Source organism: Lissotriton vulgaris, chromosome 12 (assembly GCF_964263255.1).
Source record: "Lissotriton vulgaris chromosome 12, aLisVul1.2, whole genome shotgun sequence".
Classification (NCBI taxonomy): domain Eukaryota; kingdom Metazoa; phylum Chordata; class Amphibia; order Caudata; family Salamandridae; genus Lissotriton; species Lissotriton vulgaris.
The window spans coordinates 736,596,620-736,616,567 of record NC_141700.1 but is presented as its reverse complement, the minus strand read 5'-3'; the positions used below and the strand labels follow the sequence as shown (position 1 = coordinate 736,616,567).

Here is a 19,948-nt window from a genome sequence, read left to right as displayed (position 1 = left end):
TTTAATCTTATAGTAAAGTTGGGTGTCATCGGCATAGATGTGGTAGTTGATTCCAGCTTGTTTAAGAATGAGGGTGAGGGGTTAAAGAGAGAGGGAGAGAAAACAGATCCATGGGGGACACCTAGGGAGACCGGTGTGGGGTTTGAGAGGCAGTTGAAGATTTTGATTTGCTGTGTTCGGTGTTGGAGAAACCAATTAAGGACAGGACCATTGAGGCCAAAGCAATCTCTGAGCACATTAAGTAGAGCAGAGTAGTAAACTGTATCAAACACAGTGGAGAGATCGAGGAGAATATGTAGGCAGGTCTCACAAGGGAGTGGTGGATGTGGATGTATGGCATTACAATGCATGCTTTTACTACGCATGCCTTTACAACGCGGTTTTTACAACGAAAACCTTTACAACGCATAGCGCTTTGGAGTGCTGGATAGTGAATAGTTTAATTTACTATTCCAACTCCACTCCCCGTGGACACTAGTGAAGGTGTTGGATAGTAAATTAAACTTATTCCCTATCCTAGAGCGCCCCCCAGCACAATGCGTTGTAATGGTTTGTGTTGTAAAAGTTGTGTCGTAAAGGCACTGCGTGGTAAAAGTTGCGTTGTAAAGGATGTTTCCCGGTGGATGTCATCAATTATGCTTAACATGGCAGTTTCTGTACTGCAGCCTTTTATGAAGGCTGACTGCAAGGGTTCCAGATGGTTGGAAGTATCTATGTGTTTGTCCAATTGGAGCAGGGCAAATTTTTCGAGGGTTTTGGAAAGAAGGGGGAGGTTAGAGATGGGGCGGAGATTGTTAAGGTTATTTGGGTCGGCATTAGGGTTTTTAATAGTGGGAGTGATTTGTCCGAGTTGGAGGGAGTTGGGTATGCACCCCATGGCAAGGGAGGAGTTGATGATCATAGTCCAAAATGGGGCAATTATGTGCTTTAATTCTTGGACAAGGTTAGAAGAGAGGTGGTCTTTAGTGTGAGAAGACGGTTTTAGTTTAGCAATGATGTTAAAAACTTCAAGCACAATAACAGGGTGGAAATTACGCCAGGAGGCATTTTTTTTTAGTTGCAAATTAAAGTGGTTGGTTGCAAGAGGTATAGTAGTAGATAAGTGCAAGTAGGAGTCAGGGGGAGGTGTAGTAGCGGGTAAGTATGAGACAGAGTGAGGGGGTAGGGTTAATAAGGTATGAGCTTTTGCAGTAACATCAGCAGTGTATTGGGAGTTGGATGGGATCTGAGTAAAAAGGAAGGACTGATCTATTTTGGAGATTTTTTTCCAAGAAGAAGTTAGCAATTTCTTTGCATCTAACAGTAGCGGCCGTCAGCTTTGGGGGGTCGGAGGATATTTGGTTACGAACAATGTTAAACAGTTCTCTGGATCTATTTTTGGCACAATCAAGTTGTGTACGGAAGAAGAATGCTTTTTCATTGAAAATGTGTTTCTAGTCACTAGATCTAGCTGATCTGAGGAGTGCGAGATGTGAGGGAGAGGGATGCTGTCTCCATGTTTTTTCCGTCAGTCTTAGTGAGCGTCTTTCATTGTTGAGCTCTGAGTTGAGCCACAAATTGGATAGGATATTTCTTTGTTTTAGGAGGGGCACTTTGGTTTAAGACCTCAATGACAGTGTTATTAACGTGTTTGGTAAGCTTGTTTGTGTTTTGGGAGCGAGGAGTGAGAAGAAGTTGACCTGGGAGTTTAGACTCCAGTTCACCAGGGCGGATAAGATTTACATTTCTGGTCCTTTCCATAGGTTTAATGTTTTTAGTGGTGGGGTGAGGCTGAGGTAGCGATGGTGAACATTATGAGGTGGTGGTTAGACCAGTCGATGGGGATGATGTTGGAAAGGAAGGCCAAGTCATTATTGGTAATAATGACATCAAGAGTTGCCCCTTTGGTGTGGGTAGGGGACTCGCACACTTGTTTGAGGTCATTAGTCTCAAGAAGATTGGTGAGGAGGTTGATTGTGGGATCCTCATTATCCTTCCAGTGGAGGTTAAGATCTCCAAGGAAGAGATTTTTTTAGTTGGATAGTGAGGATTGTGTCAGAAGGTAGGATAGTTCCTCCATGAAGGGAAGAGGATCTCCAGGAGGGTGATAGATATTATGTAGTCGAATTAGGTAAGAACCCTGCACCTTTAGTTCGGCTTCAAGGTATTCAAAGGTAAAGTGGTCTGAATTTTTAACAAGGGAGAGCTGAAGTTCATATCTGAAGATTATAGCTAAACCACCCCCTATTCCGTCACGTATGTCTTTTCTGATGATGGAGTAACCGGGGGGGGGGGAGTAAGTCAAGCATGCTCGCTGAGTGGTCATTTAGCCAGGTTTCCGTGAGGAAAGCAATGTCAATATTTGCTTAGGATGGTTTCAGAAATTTCAGTTGCATGTCAGACAGCAGATTGAGAGTTCACAAGCATGCAGACAAGGGGTTTAGGGATGTTTTTGGGGGTCGGCAAGAGTGGATAGTGGTGAATTGAGAAGGGAGTCTGGGGGAAACGAGAGAGGAGGGGATTCTGGTTGTCCCCAGAATAACGGGATGTTAGAGTGGGGGAGGATCGTTAATTGAAGAATTAATAAGGTAAGAATTGCATAGGTCAAAAAGGTCGGAAGGGGAGAGATAGCTTGAGGTGCCGCAAGCCCTACAAATATGGCAGTAGAGAGGAGTAGTTCTACAATGTTTGTAATTAGTTGTGTTTTTCAAACCAGTCACAGGAATTTGAACAATTGAGGAGTGTCCTGGAGCAGAGGGCATTGAAATTATCTCTCTAAGTCGAGTGAGTTTGGTCGCCAATGTGGAGAGATTGCGTTCTATGTTGAGTAGTGTCTGGGTTATTAGCAAGAGGGGTGACACAGTTGGGGAGGAGGGGGATAGGTATGTTCTGTGTTTACCGCGGAGGGAAGTCTGTTGTGTGGAGGATATGAGAGGCCAGGAGGGGGGTATGAGGAGTGCACAGGCTGTTGGACAAAGGGAGGGACGTGGTGGGGACGGGAGATTCATGTCATCAGGAGAAGTGGTTTGAGATGTTAAGAGGGTGTGAGGAGTGTGGAGAGAGATCACATCAAGGTTCGGGGGTGGTGTGTAATTCAGAGACGGAAATAATGCGTTCAGAGAGGGAGATGATGGGGCATGTAAGAGTACAGCAGGGGAATCCGGGTGGGGGTGCCAGGAGGAAGGAGAGGGGTTATAGGTAGTATTAGGGGTTGCAGGGGATCGGTCAATAGAGGGCGTGTGAGTTTGGGAGACTGGGTGTACAGTTAAGATGTCAGGGGGAGGGAGGGTCGCTAGGGCGAGTGAGTAATTTGGATGTCAGTGTTTGGAAGATTACATTAGCGATTGAGATGTCTGGGGTAGATTGGGGTCGGAGGTGAGGGGGAGGATGAAAGGGCGTTATGTGGTTGGGTAGACGGAGGGTTACATATTATTTAAAACATTTTGCAGTCAGTATTTGAACTTTGCTAGTGGTCTACTCTCAATCTTGATTAACTCCTGCCATCCACAACTACATTCCGAAAATGTGCTTGCTATCCTGTACCTCAAAGCACCCAATGGCCTAAAAACTGTGCTTACATCTGCTAAGTACAAAGCAAAAACTACCTTGACAAACTAATTTCACAGTGATTGCAATATCAATGCATGGTCTGCTTCACCAATTTTCTAACCTTCCCTAGACAGTATTTCTCAATTAAGTATCTCTGCCTCCACTTTGCCATTTAACATGTCTCCAAGTTCTCTATCATTAACAGATTGGCACGTTGTTAGAAAATACTACTCTAAATGGAAAGGAACAATAAGAACAGTTGATTCTTGCTTTACTGTTCTGGAAGGAATTGACTATCCCTTGAGTCAGATTGAATTCTACATATTTTGACATATTGGATAATGGGAACTAATAAACTCTTTTACTGGATGTACTTGCTCCAGTTTGTTGCTTTAGAGGCTGAGTTCCTATTTGCCCATCACATTTTGAAGGATTGAAGAATGTCTGGCGAGACGTTCCAGCCAATTATCTTATTGTAGGTATCAATGATTATTAATTATTTTAAAGCAGTATTTACCACTATTTACCAGAGTGCGGGGTATAAAAATGGTAGACTACCCTGTGGATTTCAGCAATGTGCTAATGCCAGGTGGCCTGCACTAGCTGCTCAGTGCAGTCTCTAAATGCATGACCCTCATCTACACTTTCAAAAGAGTCATCATTGCTTGATAACTAGCCTTTTATCAGCCAGTGCCTTTTCATCCCAAGGCATTGAACCCTGAGACTGCTAACTTTGAACATCAAGCATTGCTTATATTCAAGACAATGTTTATGAAAAGGAACACATTTTGCATGCTTTCAATATATCTTTAATGTTGGCAGATAATTGGTGGCTTGTTGCCTATCATTTATGGGTCACTTGGTACCTTAGTATTATGAATGTTCCATTGTATAGCACTGCTGTTGATGGATAGTTGCTTCCCATCTGGTGCTCTGGAATCAAAGCTTCCAACTTTAGCAAAAACAATTTTTCCATCAGGTTCCAGGTGCCAATTTAAAATATCGTACACAGCTGGGGGGTTGCCATTATCATCAAAGAACATACTGTCTCCCATCTTGTTTGTAAACCGCACTCTCTTCATATAATGGAGGAGCTATGAAACAAAGAACAAGCAGAGCTGAATGTGTTGCAAAGCAGGAATAGTGTCACACTCTGTATCATAGTTTTGGGGGTGGGGTAAACCACTAAAACAGGAGATGTTTGTGAAAACTAAAAAAGCAAGTAATGCCTCTAATGTGCAATGATTTTTCTCTGTGACATTTTTGTTATTGTCCGGTTTTGGACCATGATGCATACTGTAGCCCTAAAAATAAGCTTTAGAAGGCCCGCCCTAACAAGTGCTGCTTTCTGTCACAATGAAGCCAGCTGCATTCTGATGTATGGTTCATTGATTGAAGGAGTCCAATGGTCAAATCGACTGTAGATAAAACATCTAGGGGCTGAGTATGATGTCAGTTGGAGCTGCCTCTGACGGACATCAGTCTCGGGACCGACCAACCTCTAGTCGGTGGTTCTGAACACCTGAATATGATGCAACTGAACACTGTAAAATTCTGCATCATGTGGTGGGGACCCCATGGAGCCTGTCACATAGTGCAGGGTTTTACAGGGGGGTAACCTAGGTACCCCCTCGCCCACCTACTGGTGGCCCCGGAGGCAACAGGGCTCTGCTGGGGGCCCCGAAAGTCGATGTCTGATAGCCTTTCCATGTTAGAAGGGCTGGCACAGAAAGGCTGTGGGAAACAAACATTGTAATCCTGATAGCGGAAAACGCCGTCTATAAGGGATTATGATGCGATTCTGACGGGTCGGCAGATTTCGACACCCGGTGGCAAGCGAGCCTGAAAGTTCGGCCAGTTTATGTTCTGATCGTGCACATCCTAATCAGGCAATCCGACCGCAAACCGACAGTGTCGGTCGGAAAGCTACCGACTAAAAGTCAGAGGCTTTCCAACTGACATCGTAATCAGCCCCATAGTATTAATGGTTCCAAGTTTAAACTTTTGAAACACTATTAAATGTTTTAATCCAGATTGCACCTTGTAATCTCAGCATATATTCTTTGCCCTGCTCCTACACCTCAATAGGTTGTATATGGTCAATACCAAAAAATGTGAGGTTTTTATTTTGTTCCAATAAATGATCTTATTAAGGTGTCCAGCAAGGGGAAATGTATTTTCTTTGTTTTTTTAAGATCATAAATGCTCCTGTCACTTCATTTTCAAAGCTCTTATTGAAGAACCCACATAAATGATTTCACAAATAAGTATGGCACAATTTAGATTTACAATTAAAAAAATGCTTAGGGCCCCATTAGGATGGCGGGCGGGCTTTGCCCGCCCGCCATCCTATCGGAAATCGGGACTGCCCGCCCTAAGGGCGGGGGTCCCGCAACCACCATTAGGATGTGCCTGCCACTGTGGCGGGCACATCCTGTATTTTTAGTATTGTGGCGGGCAGTGCTCTGTGCTCCGCCCGCCACAATACTAAAAATGCTTTGCAGACACCGCCTGCATGTTACTCGTTTTCCGCCCCGGCCGCAAGGCGACCGGGGCGGAAAAGTGGCGGGCGGTGTTTTGCTCCACCGTGGTCCCCCCGCCATTCTAATATGGCAGGGGGGAATACAGGGAAGGATGGCGGGAGAATTTCCCCCGCCAGGCTGGCGGGGGCAATCCGCCCGCCATCCTAATGGAGCCCCTAGTGTCAATTTTTCCCCTATGGTCTGAAGCACTAAATTTGAATTTCAAATGTCAAATTACTTTATTGAATGTCAAATCACACCAATTACATTCTCTACATCTGTAAAAACCTTTATGTTTCCCTAGAACCATTGGTGTCTCATGTTCCTTATTTATATATTGTATTGTATCACACTTCATTTGAATGTTTTGAGAGTACTTGGTTTCCTAACAGTTAACAACTATTTGTATGGTGTTTCATTAGCATTCAACTTCAATATGAGCACATCTTTTTGTAAATATAGAGGTGATTTTACTACCTGCCTTATAGGTTGTTATAGATCTCAAATTACTTTTTTGTCTCTTTTCACCAGGTTGATTTTTTATACAGCATATCATTTGTTTTAACATTTTACACTTTTCTCTGCAATGTCTAGAGTTTTTAGATTTATATCCTGTTTGCATGAATCTTGCTGTTTATTTTTTATGGCCTCTATTTCATTTTCAAAGTCTATGTCTGAACTGTACTTTCTTTTCTCCTTGTTCTCAATATCCCCCCATAACTGTAGTTTACTGTTGGTGGTGGTGAGCATTCTATAGAGATTTTTCTATAATTTCCCTGTGTCTCATCTACATAAGCGTCCACATCCAGAATCACTATCTTCTGCTTGATTAGATATAGAGACACCTTGATATTGTTATCAATTGCTATAATTGTTATTTGATTATGATTAGAACTGCATCAATGATTCATGTATACAATTCCAAATTGAAATGATACCATCAATGAATTTGCCACAATAAAATCAAGACCTTGTGATAAACATTGATACTCTCATTCCAAATCAGTTCCTGCTCAGAAACAAAATGTTGTAGAGAATGAATATTATCATTCCAAAATTCATAATAGAATTGTTTTAAAAAGTGGCAGATCTAGTTTCCAAGTATGTCCTTACGGCATCTTTATCTCATGCATGTCCTTTAATGGTATATTGATTACACGTCAGCTGAGACTAGTGTATAGGTGTTATTCCATCTCATCTCTGCTATTGTACTAGCATTTTTTAGGGAGGTTTTCAGATAAGGCAGTAAATTCCATACTGCAGCTGCAATGATGGAATTCTGGCATATTTTTCCGTTAGGGATTGTTCGGTGGCAAGGAGGAAAATTTGTGCATTATTGGTAGGAAAAATATTATTGGAGTGATACAATGTTCTATAATAAAAATACAAAAATACTATATTCATCATCCAATGAACATAGATTTTAAACCATCTCTTGATTATTTCACTGCATTACTAGATTTTTATGAGTTTAGTGTTTTTGACAACTATATAGTCTCTCTTTTTCATAGTTAATGAACATCAATATTACCACATTTTCCTCTTTATCATATTTTGTAATAATGACACATTTATCTGTTTACAACGATTTTATTCTTACTTCTGTGATGCATTAATAATATATTCTTTTTTATGTAATTTCATACTATCAATCTCTTTAGTTGCCCATTCATAAAAAGTAATCTCTAGTAAAAAGCTGGATAACCAGAGCAAAGTTAGACTTCACTTTCAATTTGTTTACCTTCTGATGTGTCTATGTTCAGGCGCTAAGAGCTAAGCCTACAATATATACAGGGGCAGCTCCTCCGCTAAGGCGCAGGAGGGTCGCCCCACGCTTAAACAGCAGTGCAGAGGAAAAATAAAATGATAATACCCAAACGTTAATATTATTTTATTCTTCTTTTCCAAGGTGCGGGGAGGGGCGGGGCTTGCCACAGCAAGTGCCGGGGGTGGAGTGGGGAGCAGACTCAAAGTGCACAGTATCAGTTTTGCAGTTCAATGTATTCACATTCTTCTGAAATGTCTATCTTGTATCATTCCTGAATTTTCTTATGTTCCATAAATTTGTTTGCTCCTTAAATGTTCCCTCTGTTTGACTTCTGTTTATCTGTTGTCTCATTCTTTCCAGTTTGTCTAAAAAGAACATTTGCTTTTGTCTCCCATGCTTGTATTACTTGTTAATGAGTATTCTCTTTCTAAGGCTTCACTCTTGGAGTTATTTTCTTTTGCTTATTTTACATGTGCTATTTTAACTCGGAATGAGATTTTGAAACAAAAATCAAATTATGGGTGTAGAAATGAATTCATCATGAGGCACAGGGTCAAGACCGATTTGCATATACCTGGGTCTGAACTGAGATGGCGAAGTGAGCTAAAGAATGATGATGGATTCAACCTAGATCTGTGACTGGGGGTGAGTGTTTGAAAAATTTCAGCACGCCGTCCATCATCTCTTTGTGTTTACTTTGTTCACCGTAAGTTGGCTAAGTATGCCCAGACGAGGGTCCCTTGCTCACTTTGTCACTGGATTCAAGCTAGCGTGGCGGATGAAGGGTGTTACCCAGTAACCGGTCCCAGGATGCTTGTTTCCGGTCAGGAAAGACCTGGCTTGGCAGTTCGGGCCGGACTGTTCCCATGCGGTACAGGGTCAATTCTGTTTTACTTATAGCTTGGTCTAAACTGAGGTGGCGAAGTGAGCTAAAGAATGAGACTGGATTCAACCCAGATCTGTGACGGGGGTGAGTGTCTGAAAAGTTTCAGAATTCTGTCCATCATCTCCTTGTGTTCGCTTTATATATGCATATATGGCCGTCCGTTATTTGATGCACGCTTACTTTGCACATGGTGTGTAAATAAAAATATTTATAAACTGTTGCTGTGCCGTGACTTCAGCCATGACAGTTGTGGTGAGAAGAGACGAGGCAATATATATATATATATGTATATATATATATATATATATATATATACATATATATATATATATATATATATATATATATATTATTATATAATTCAACAAAGGTGTCCAAAGCATCAAGAAGGCACTCAACTGCACCCTCGCACTCCGGCTTGTTCATGCCGCTCAACGCAATTCGCCATTTGCATATCAGCCTCTTCTTCTTGGGCTGCCAAATAACACATCAGAGGCTCGCATTATTTCATTGCCTTGACTTTATTTATTTCCATGACCCCAATGGGCGTGTCCTTTTTGCAACGTCCACCGGCTGCCATTGAAGGAAATGGTGGTTGTGGAAAACCTTGCACACTGCCTATGGCTTGCACCAAATGGGGCCTGACATATTGTGCATGGTTTCAAAGGGGGGTTCCTTACGTACCCCCAAGGGCCCTAACTGGAGGCCTCCGTGTGAAGAGGGGGCCTTCTACGGACCCCCCAAAGTCAGTTTCCCATAGTCATTCTGTGTCGAACAAACCTATTTGGAAATGCTGTCTGAATCCGATTTCGTAATACATCTGTCAGAAACGCGGTCCATAGAGCTGTATGATTCAGCTCCAACTGACTCAGAGTCTTTGAATGGCAGTGGGAACTGAGTCAGGCAGACCAAGCCGTTACCTTTCCATCCTAATAGGTCAGACGGAAATGTTTACGAGTTGTCAGAAACATGGGATTTGACATGGGTAAGGAAAATCCGATTTCCGATCGGAGCCATTCAGACCGAAATCATATAGAGGCCCTACGTGTCAAAAAAGGAACACAGAATTTAAAATAAATACACAATAGGCAATGAGTAATACAATGCATTTGCATCACCCTCTGAAGAATAGGTTGTTCCCACTGAGATGCTTAACTCTGAACTGCAGATTTTACACACACTAACCCATTGGGCTATTAACAGAATTACACGTTCACATGCTTACCTGCCATGGTCTTATATTCATGATGTCTCCACATGTTTTTCCAGCAAATGGGCCATGCTCTGGCACACAAGACTGCAAATCATGTAGGGCATGTGCTACTGCATAAACAGCATTATAAACATTATAGCTGATTCTTGGATCATATTCATCAGAATACTGGCTCTTGAACTGTTGAAGCCTTTCTGATCCAGTGCAAAACTTTTCTGTTTTATTGAATCCCAATTTTTCCACATTGTCTTTATTGTCAGGCCACTGACAACCGAATGACTGCTCCCAAAACGTCTTCATAAATATATCATCTGGAGAGGTTGAAGGACGAAGTCCTAGAAGGAATTCTTTAAGTGCAGGCATAGTTCCTTCCTTTTCTGCTAGACCAATTGTTCCCTTCAACATCTGGGTCAATTCTTTCATGTTAGAAATACTGGGACTGGTTGACCAGGCATCAGTAGCAATCCACACCTTCCCAGTGATGTTCTGTCTAGCTAGCTCCTCCAATACTGGTGGCAGAAAAAGTCCAGGGAAAAAGACAATTATGATGTTGGCAGAGGAGGTCTTGACCACATCCAAATTGTCTCTGATTTGCATGGTCAAAGGGACGATTGGCAAGGCTTTGTGGAAAGCAATGCAGACTCCAGACTTAAGGAGCTCCTCCTTTAAGAGCTGAGATCCAAGTGTGCCATAGTCATCCTCACTGGACACTATCCCCACCCAGGTCCAGCCAAAGTGAATCACCATATGGGCCAGTCCAAGGGCCTGGTCAATATCACTGGGAATGGTGCGGAAAAATGAAGGGAACTGAAACTTATCATTTAGCATGGGGCTTGAAGAAAAATAGCTTACCTAGGAAAAAAGAACACCTTCTGAGAAGACAGAAAAACACTTATTTCACAGGAAATACAGACCTAATCAAAAGAGCTTGTACTACTTGAAGAGATGTGATGAAAATGATTGACACAACTGCCTTCAATCCTGTGGCAATTACTTTATGATCTCAGAGACACAGTACATATTTTCAGGTCTAGCTTAAAGACAACCCAATCTGTCTGGCGTCGAAGCTTTATTATTAACAATACTAATATTTACAGTGGCCTTTGGGTCAATCTATTACTCACTATTGGTTAGCATTCTTTAATGCCTAATGTGCTTCTTATTTGCTGGCTTTTCTTCTTTCTGTTGTGTTTATCCATCCCTGCAGCATAGTTTATTTAACATCTTGATGATTGAATGACTTGTATCTTGCCATTGCTTACATTCTTAAGAACTACTTTGTTGCTTTCTCATCAACAGCCCAGGAGAATGCAATTCTTTTCTTTCTCTCTCCCTTGTGTACTGCTTCCCCCGATAAATCCACTGCCTATCACCCTGTGCAGTCTGTGTTGAATACCAACCCCTGCTCATCTCCTGTTGCTTACCCTCCCAGTCTCTGTTTTATTTTATTTTTCATTTCCCCAAAAACCTCCAGACCTTTATACCTGTGACTTCACCGCACCCATGGCCCTCACTATCATGTTTGGTTGGTTTTTGACATTTTCTTTTCTTTTTGGAACACCTGGGAGCTTCAATTTACTAATGGCTGCACTTTTCTCCTAATGTACTTTCGCAGATATGTTTTATTTGAATTTACTCCTCTAACACTGGCAACACTGGCATCTGCCATCTTGGAATGGTAAAATAAAAGTTACAAAATTGAATAAAAAGACCAATATGCCATGACACATTAGGGCGCAGGCATGTTGACACAGACACACGGATATGTTGTCATGCAGTGGTGTTTTTTTGGTTTTTGTTAATGCTGTTACACATTGGCAGATAAGCATTTCTTTCTTTTTCTTTTGCAGATACGGGACAGCCTTAGTAAAAACCATTTGCAAAGACATACATTTGGGTAATACTACTGTAATGCGAGACCTATTTCTTTTTCTGGCTTCTTAATGAGAACATTGGAAAGCAGTTTAAACCTGTTTAAAGGACTACTCAGCCCAGCTTCCATATTATAAAGCCTCTCTAGGAACAGCAAGAAGTGTCTTTACTGCAAAAGGCATTGTTCATTATTTAGTTTTATTTATGTACATAATCTATTAGAGTACTGAATCAGCCAATGGCCATTGTAAATCTAAACCAGCCAAATATCCCCTCAGGTACATGGACAGAGAAAGACTTCTAACAAAAAGGAATTCCCAAACAATTTTGAGAACCAAGCAATAGCGGATTTACAAGATGCCATAGTTCTATACTCCTGATGCTGCTCTCAATCTGTTATCAGATAAACATTTTTAAATTTGCCAAACAGTGTAAGTTTTAATTTCTTCCACTGCATTGGCATAATATAAAGAAGCAAGAAGACATGCAAAGGAAACAGTGCCAAAACCCTGTGTATATCGTACTAGAAACTTACTACATATTGATAAAGTTATACCCCTTTTCTTGACATGTAAAATTAATTAATCAGAAAGATGTTTTCTATGGTGAATATCTCCAATCCACTTACAATCAAGGGAAACTGTCTCCTGTAGTTCCTTGTACAAGAAAATAATGTACTTGTTTCTTGAATAGCTGCCCTCTGTGGCATCTTTGTACATTGGGACTCAATCTTCGGTTGACCAGAGATTTTCTTTCTCCTCTGAACTTATCATTGTTGCTGTTTCTTTCACATACGTTACTGATTGGACAAATGGTTTTAGGAAATGATCTATAAACTGTGGATTTGTGAGTGAGTTGATACTCAGATCAAGAGTCTTAGTAATGGGTATCTATAATTAGTATGCTTTATTATACTGTTGGGAGACCCTATAACACAGGAGAATTGGAGTTATAGTTGTTAAGGAATTCAGTAGTCTGTTGACAATTCTATCCCAAGTCTCAAGACTATTGTCTCAAAAAGAATACCTTCACCTTTAGGTCATCTAGCCTTTTATATTGGTTTTAGTATAATGTTATTGTACTAATAGTACATCCTTCTTTTGTAATCAGAGAAATAGAAACAAGCTGTTCCTAAATAAATATAGTGAGACAAAAATATTGTCAAGAATATTGGGATGTCAAAAATATAGTCAACAGGAATATCAAAGGTAAACATATTGTTTTTAGTGTTGTATATATTATTGTTTATGTCTTAATTAGTATGTATTTTATTGTAGTGTGTTTGATTCTACGTTTATTAATTTTCTGTATTTGATGTTTTTTAAGAAAATTGATTAGCTATGACATTTACGAAATTGTATTTATTTAGTTATATAAATGTGCATCAATATTGGTTTCATACATTTTTATTAACTGGATATTGGCCTTTTATTGGATAAGGGTGGGATGATTTTTTTAAAAATGCATAAAGTTTTACAATAATTATTATAATAATATGCAAAATAATGTTTTTTTAATTTAAAATTGTATTTTCTTACATTAACATATTTTTAAAAAAATTATTTGAAAGTATATAAAAATATAATATTGGTATTAAATACAGAATTTTATAAAAAATTATGTAAAAATTAAAAATATATAAGAATGTATTTTAATAATGCAATCTAATTAGAATTTCCTCTATAAAGGTTTTAAATTATATAGCTGTATGTAAAATACATTTTAATATTATGTATTGTCAAAATATTATTTTATGCAAAAAATGCATTTTGTTTTTATAAATGAGGTTTATATATTTTAATATTTTATGATTGTTAATTTGGGATTATGATTTATTATTCTATTTTATGGTTTAAAGTTTAGGAGTGAAGGTAAATATTTTTAAAATGTATATAATAAGTCATATTAATACTATACTTTCATATATGTTAATGTTTAATTATGAATATATGTTTGTAGTTTGTTACTATGCTTTATAAATAAAGTAATATATTTAATAAGAAGTGTGTGTCATTATGAATTATTACTTGTGTATATAAAATGTTTAATGTGCATTACCGTGCTTAAAATATTTTAGATTTTAGTGGAAATAGTAAATTCCATGCCTTTTAGTGTCCAACACCTTCTTCAAGTAGCCTTAGATTGGAGTAGGGATAGTAAATGTCCCCCTTTTATTGTCCAACACCTTTTCCCAATATGGGTACATTGGAGTGAGAGTTGTAAATGTAACTTAATTAGACTTTAGCACCTTCCCCCAATATGGTTAGATTGGAGTGGGAAGCGTCACCTTTTCAGTGTCCAACAACTTCTTCGAAGTGGTATAGATTGGAGTGGGATTAGTCAGTGTTATCCTTTTAATGACCAGATATGTCCCCTACATTGGTATAGGTTGGAGTGGGAATAATAAATGACACCTTTTTAGTTTCCAGCACTATCTCCAAATTAGTTTTGATTGGAGTGGGAATAGTATATTTCACCCCTTTAGTGACCAACTCTTTCTCAAAATTGGTTTAGATTGGAGTGGGAATAGTATATGTCACCTCTTTAGTGTCCAACACTGTCCCTAAATCGATTTAGATTGGAGTGAGTATAGCGTGTTTCATCACTAGAGTGTCCCACATCTTCTTTAAATTGGTATAGATTTGAGTGGTAATAGTAAATGTTAACCTTTTAGTGTCCAAGACCTTCCCCAAATTAGTATAGGTAGGAGTGGGAATAGCAAATAACACCCTTTTAGTGTCCACTACTTTCTCCAAATTGGTTTAGATTGGACGGGGAAAAGTATGTCACCCCTTTAGTGTCCAACAAGGTCCCCAATTTGGTTTAGATTGAAATGCGAATAGCATTTTTCACCCCTTTAGTGTACCAAACCGCCTTTAAATTCTCATAGGTTGGAGTGCTAAGAGTAAATGTTACCCTTTTAGTGTCCAGCGCCTTCCCCAAATTTGTATAGATTGGAGTGGGAATAGTAAATGGCACCCTTTCAATGTCCAACAATGTCTCCAAATTAATGTAAATTGGAGTGAGAATACTAAATGTCACCAGTTTAATGTCCAACACTTTCCTCATATTGGCTTAGAATGGAGTAGGAATAGTAGTTTTCACCCCGTTCGTGCCCCAAACCTTCTTCAATTTGGAACAGATTGTAGTGAGAATATTAAATGTTACCCTTTTAGTGTTCAACACCTTTCCAAATTGATATAGGTTTTAGTATCCAACACTTCATTATAAACTATATCATTTGGAGTGTAATTATTTAAATTTTATGTTTTTACTGTTAAATGCTTTCCTAACATTTTATTTGTATGAAGTAGAAATATTTTGTGTTATTTCATTAGTTTTTTTTGTTAATAATTCTTTATTGAAGAAAGTAGCGAAACAGTTCAGAGATTGATGAAGTAGGGGAGTACACAAGGTCCTAGAGGCTTGAGAGATGTGAGCTGCCTCCATAAGTGAAAAAGGGGCAATACAGACTTGTTCCACTCATCCCCAACTGTACAATCGTCGAGAGCGGAAACTGAAAAAGAGGTCAAATTTTGCTTCCAAGAAAGGGCAGAGGGGTGTCTCCTGAGATCAGGGAAATTAACACCACCATCATTCCTAGCTTGTTGAAGCCTTAATAAAGATATTCTTGATTTGCGTTTGTTCCAGACGATGGTTTGAAGTAAACGATTACCAGACTTAAAAACATCCAGAGGGAGCTTGACAGGAAGCCTGTACAAATAAAAGTTCATAATTGGTAACATCATCATTTTACTTGTCGCTAATCTCCCCCGCCAGGATAAAAACAAAGGAGACCAAGCAAGGGACATACTGGATACTTTTAATCTATCCTGCTGTAGATTAGTTTGAATAGTTTCTTTAATGGCGTTAAAGTATAGAATGCCTAAACATTTGAGGTCCAGATAAAATCTGTATCCTTGAACATATCAGGGAGACAGTACTTATTTATTGCCAATACCTCTGACTTCTCTACATTAAGTTTATTACCGGATACCAAGGAGCAATAATTTAATAAACGTAATAAAGCAGGAATCGTATTTAATGGGTTTGCTACTTGGGCCCTGATTCTGATGCGGGTTGGAAAGCTTTCCCACCTAGGGCCTGATTCTGATGAGGTAGGAAGGCCTCCTAATGTCATTTGCTCCTTTCAAATCGGATCAGGAACGACCCAGGGCCCAATTATGATGCAGTTGGGAACATATGCTCCCACTGAAGTCAATGGGAGTGCAACCAAATTGTATCGGGAAGTGCATTGTACTCCATCGGTTGGACTGTCCCAATCCAAGTGGGTTGGAAACCATTTTCGACCCGATTCAGTCGGGAAGCATTTCCAACCTGCATCAGAATCAGCCCCTTATAGTAACACATCATCTGCATACGCAGTGAATTTAACTTCCAAATGCTTATATTTGAATACAAAAAAAGCAGAGGATCTATGGATTTTCTCTAGAAAGGGTTCCAAGTAAGCACGGGCGGAAAATCCGTTTCGCTCGCGGATTTTGCGGATTTTCGGTAAATTCGCAATCCGCGAGATTCGCGAATCTCCCGCAAAATCCGCAAATCCGCGAGCAGCGGATTTTATGGCTTGCTCGCACTGTTCGCGTGAGTTCGCGGCTTCCCAGTACAACTTCGCGCCCCGCGAATAAGCGCTAAATTGCAGAAATACGATCTTAGCAAAACTGAAACTACTTACCAGGTTCAAAAGTTCAGGCTCATCATTAGTAGCCATTTCCTGTAGTGCTTCCTGAGGGGCCCCTCCAGAGTTCAGTTGCCAGTTGCTACTATTATGTGACCCTGCTCTGAAACTCAGAATAGTTACACATATGCCACAAAGGTCCTGAATTACAGCTAAGGGAGACAAGCAGGAGCCAGGCTGGAAGTTCAAATCCATTAATCAGCCCCTAATTCATTATTGTCAGTTGGGGCAGGGCAGGTGTTGTAACTAATTTTGCAACAATGAAAGCACTTAGCAAGTGCAAAAGATCACTAATCAGGAAGCACTAAGGAAGCAGGTGCCAGCTAAAAAAATATTCTGTGACACATTAATCAGCCCCAAATTAATTCAGGTCACTTGAGGCAGGGAAGGTGTGCTTTGCTTTGCCACAATAATGTACACCAGAGGGTGCTGTGATGAAACAGAGGGTGGCATGGGTGGGCCAGAGGGTGGCATGAGTAGTCAGAGAGTGGCAGTGGTGACACAGAGTGGCAGTGATGAAGAAGAGTGTCCCAAACAGGCTGGACACGTAGAAACAACAAGTTCGCAAAACTTGCGACCCGACAGGTAAGTTCGCGTTTGCGAAATTGTACAAAACCCTCGCGAACTGGCAGAAACCCGCGCGAACACAAAAAAAAAAAAAAACGCAAATTCGCGAGAATTCGCGGATTTTGCGGATTGCGAGTTCGCAAATCCGCAAAATTCGCGAACGCGAGATTCGCAAAATTCGCCCATGCTTAGTTCCAAGGATGAAATAAAAAGAAGAAGTGATAAAGGACATCCTTGTCTGGTACCTCTGAATAGAAGGAAATATGAGGATTGTTTACCATTAACTAAATATCTTAGAACGTGACACTAAAACCATGCCATTTTAAAGCACCAAACATAAAATCGCAATTAACGCGGTCAAAAGCTTTTTCAGCGTCCAAAGTTATAGCCGCACAGGGTATGTCAGATCCAGAGGTCATATGGATGATGCTGATAAAGTTTCGGGTGTTATCAGAAATAAAACAACCTTTCATAAACCTGATTGATGAATGCCTATTAAATACAGAATAACCTGCTTGATGCGGATTGCAAGGACCTTTGTAAATATCTTGCAGTCCGTGTTAATAAAAGACAATGGCCTGTAATTCCCACACTTTCATAAGTCTTTGCCTTTCTTGGGAAGCCGGCAATGCATCGCTTGTGAAAAGGTTCCTTGTGTGCACTCTTAAGTGACAAAATTGGAAATTAAGAGAACTAGTTTTGTAAGTAGGAAAGGTGCAAAATGAGAATACAAATGAATGGAAAAACCATCAGGATCAGGAGCTTTATCTTTGAGAAGTTGAAGAACAGCATTTCTGAACGCCGTCTTATATCTGCATCCAATTCAGAGAGGTCTAGTGTATGATCCGTCAACTTAGGGATAGAATGGAAAAAAGCATCTAATTGGTCAGTGGTAGGAGAAGACTCTGCTAAATATTGTTTAGGGTAGGGCTGTATAAAACATTCTAGCATTTTTGTATCAGTGGCATGATTAAATCCATTTCTGCCTGTGATAACGTGAAATTTTGTTTTTGCTTTTTAATAGTTACTCAACATTTTCCCTGCTTTTTTACAACCACCAAAAATGTTTGCATTAATTTAAAAAAAGGTACCACATGCATCGTTACAAGACTGTTTGTTATACTGTAATTCAGCTTGAATTGATTTAGGCAGAGTATCTTTTTTTTAGATAAAAATATTCATGCTCCAACATTTTGATTTGTTTAAGTAATTGCAAAGAATCCTAATTGATGTATTTTCCTTCACTGCAACGTAGTCTATAATAAAACTCCTGGCAGACGCTTTATATCCATTAAAAAAATAGGAATCTGGGAATCAACAATAAGATTGACATCAAATTTATTTTATTCAAATCTGTAAATGAATCTGTAAACTTTGTCTTGTAGTTATACATTGAAAAATCTCCATCTATTGGACTGGGGATTGTTGTTAGGAGTATCTAAGTCTAAAATAACAGTTGCTTAGTCGGAAATCAGACTGAAACCAATCTCAACATTTGAAACTGATTGGAGAATATTCTGTGTGACAAATAAGTAATCTATTCTGGATTGAAAGGCATTCACAGGAGAGAAGTAAGTGAATTCTAACACTTCTGGGTGAAACGTTCGCCAGGCATCAATTAAACCTCTAGACGAAATAGTCCTCTGAAAAGATTTTTGCATGTTATTAGGGCTATATCTAATTCGGGATGTGTGGACATTAAAGGGGTCCATTAATTGATTACAATCCACCTACTATTAAGTTGTCTGAAGCACAATCAGATAGGAGAGTAGAAAAGAGTTCCAAAAAGTGTAGATCCACTCCTGTAGAGGTAAAAACATTACATAGTGAAAAAGGAGGATTGTTAATTTTAACATTCAATAGCAACCACCTCCCAGCATCATCTTTGGTTTCACTGATCACTTGAATATTCAGATATTTGTGAACTAAAATTAAAACACCATTCTTATTATTAAATGCAGGGGAGGAGTAGAGAGAACCCACCCATTCAATGTCCTCTTCCTTAAGATGTGACTCCTGTAGAAAAGCAGTCTGGCAGTTCAACTTAGAGAGGTGGGTCAAAATCCTTCCTCTATTTTTGAACAGGATTTCAAAGTCGTTTTACGTTCCAGGAAACAACACGCAAATTCATCACAGAAAATAAACATTTACTTATAAATGGAGGTACAAGAATACGTTTTGAAACAATTAACCTGACACCAAATAAGTAAAAGTTAAGGTAAACTGAAGGAATAAACAGGGGTATGAGAATATGTGTAAGAGTTAGAAAAGAGCCACAGTTAGTAAATATAAAGGGAAAGACGAGAATAGAAGGAAAGAAAGCAGATATAGAGGGAACAAAGTACATTAGAGAGTGAAAAAAACACCTCCCCAGTGTATAAAAAAATCAAATATATGACATAACGTCGAGAGACTTCAGTAATATCTTTGAAACAAAAACGAGCAATAGGAAAAAATACCGGGTAAGAGTGTGGGGACAGGACAAGATGTCCTGCCTGAAAGGGAAGACATTAGGAGAAAGAATAACAACATATGAGATCAGGAGCAGAGGCTTGATACAGGACTACTAAAGGAGAGAATAAACATATCCAAATAAATAAGGGGCACAGAACAAACCTTTTTATAAAAGGACTTGGTCATGTGTACACAAAACCTGAAGACTGAAAGTGGCAGGTCAACAACATGCATCACAACACGATCCAACAGACCAGAGAAATGTAGAATGTGTAGGAGACATCAAAAACAGAAAGTACAAGAATAAGAATTACATAGGTCAAGTTTTGCTGAGTTGCATATCTTCTCTCTTATGCTCATGGATGAATCGTGTTAGGTCCTTGGGATCTTCGAAAGTAGTCGTCTTGTCTTTGTAAGTGATCTTCAAAAAACATAGATG

At 39.5% G+C, this 19,948-nt stretch overlaps 1 protein-coding gene across 1 annotated transcript in view; it reads right to left on the bottom strand.

Annotated features, from left to right (window-relative positions):
- LOC147678451 (extracellular calcium-sensing receptor-like) overlaps positions 1 to 19,948 on the bottom strand; it is a 58,355-nt gene that overhangs the window by 13,889 nt on the left and 24,518 nt on the right. Inside the window, exons 2-3 of the mRNA XM_086946582.1 lie at positions 9,930 to 10,769; positions 4,395 to 4,622 (exon numbers count right to left, since the gene is read on the bottom strand). Coding sequence (XP_086802708.1) covers positions 4,395 to 4,622; positions 9,930 to 10,769 — 1,068 coding nt within the window. The remainder of the gene's footprint in view (positions 1 to 4,394; positions 4,623 to 9,929; positions 10,770 to 19,948) is intronic.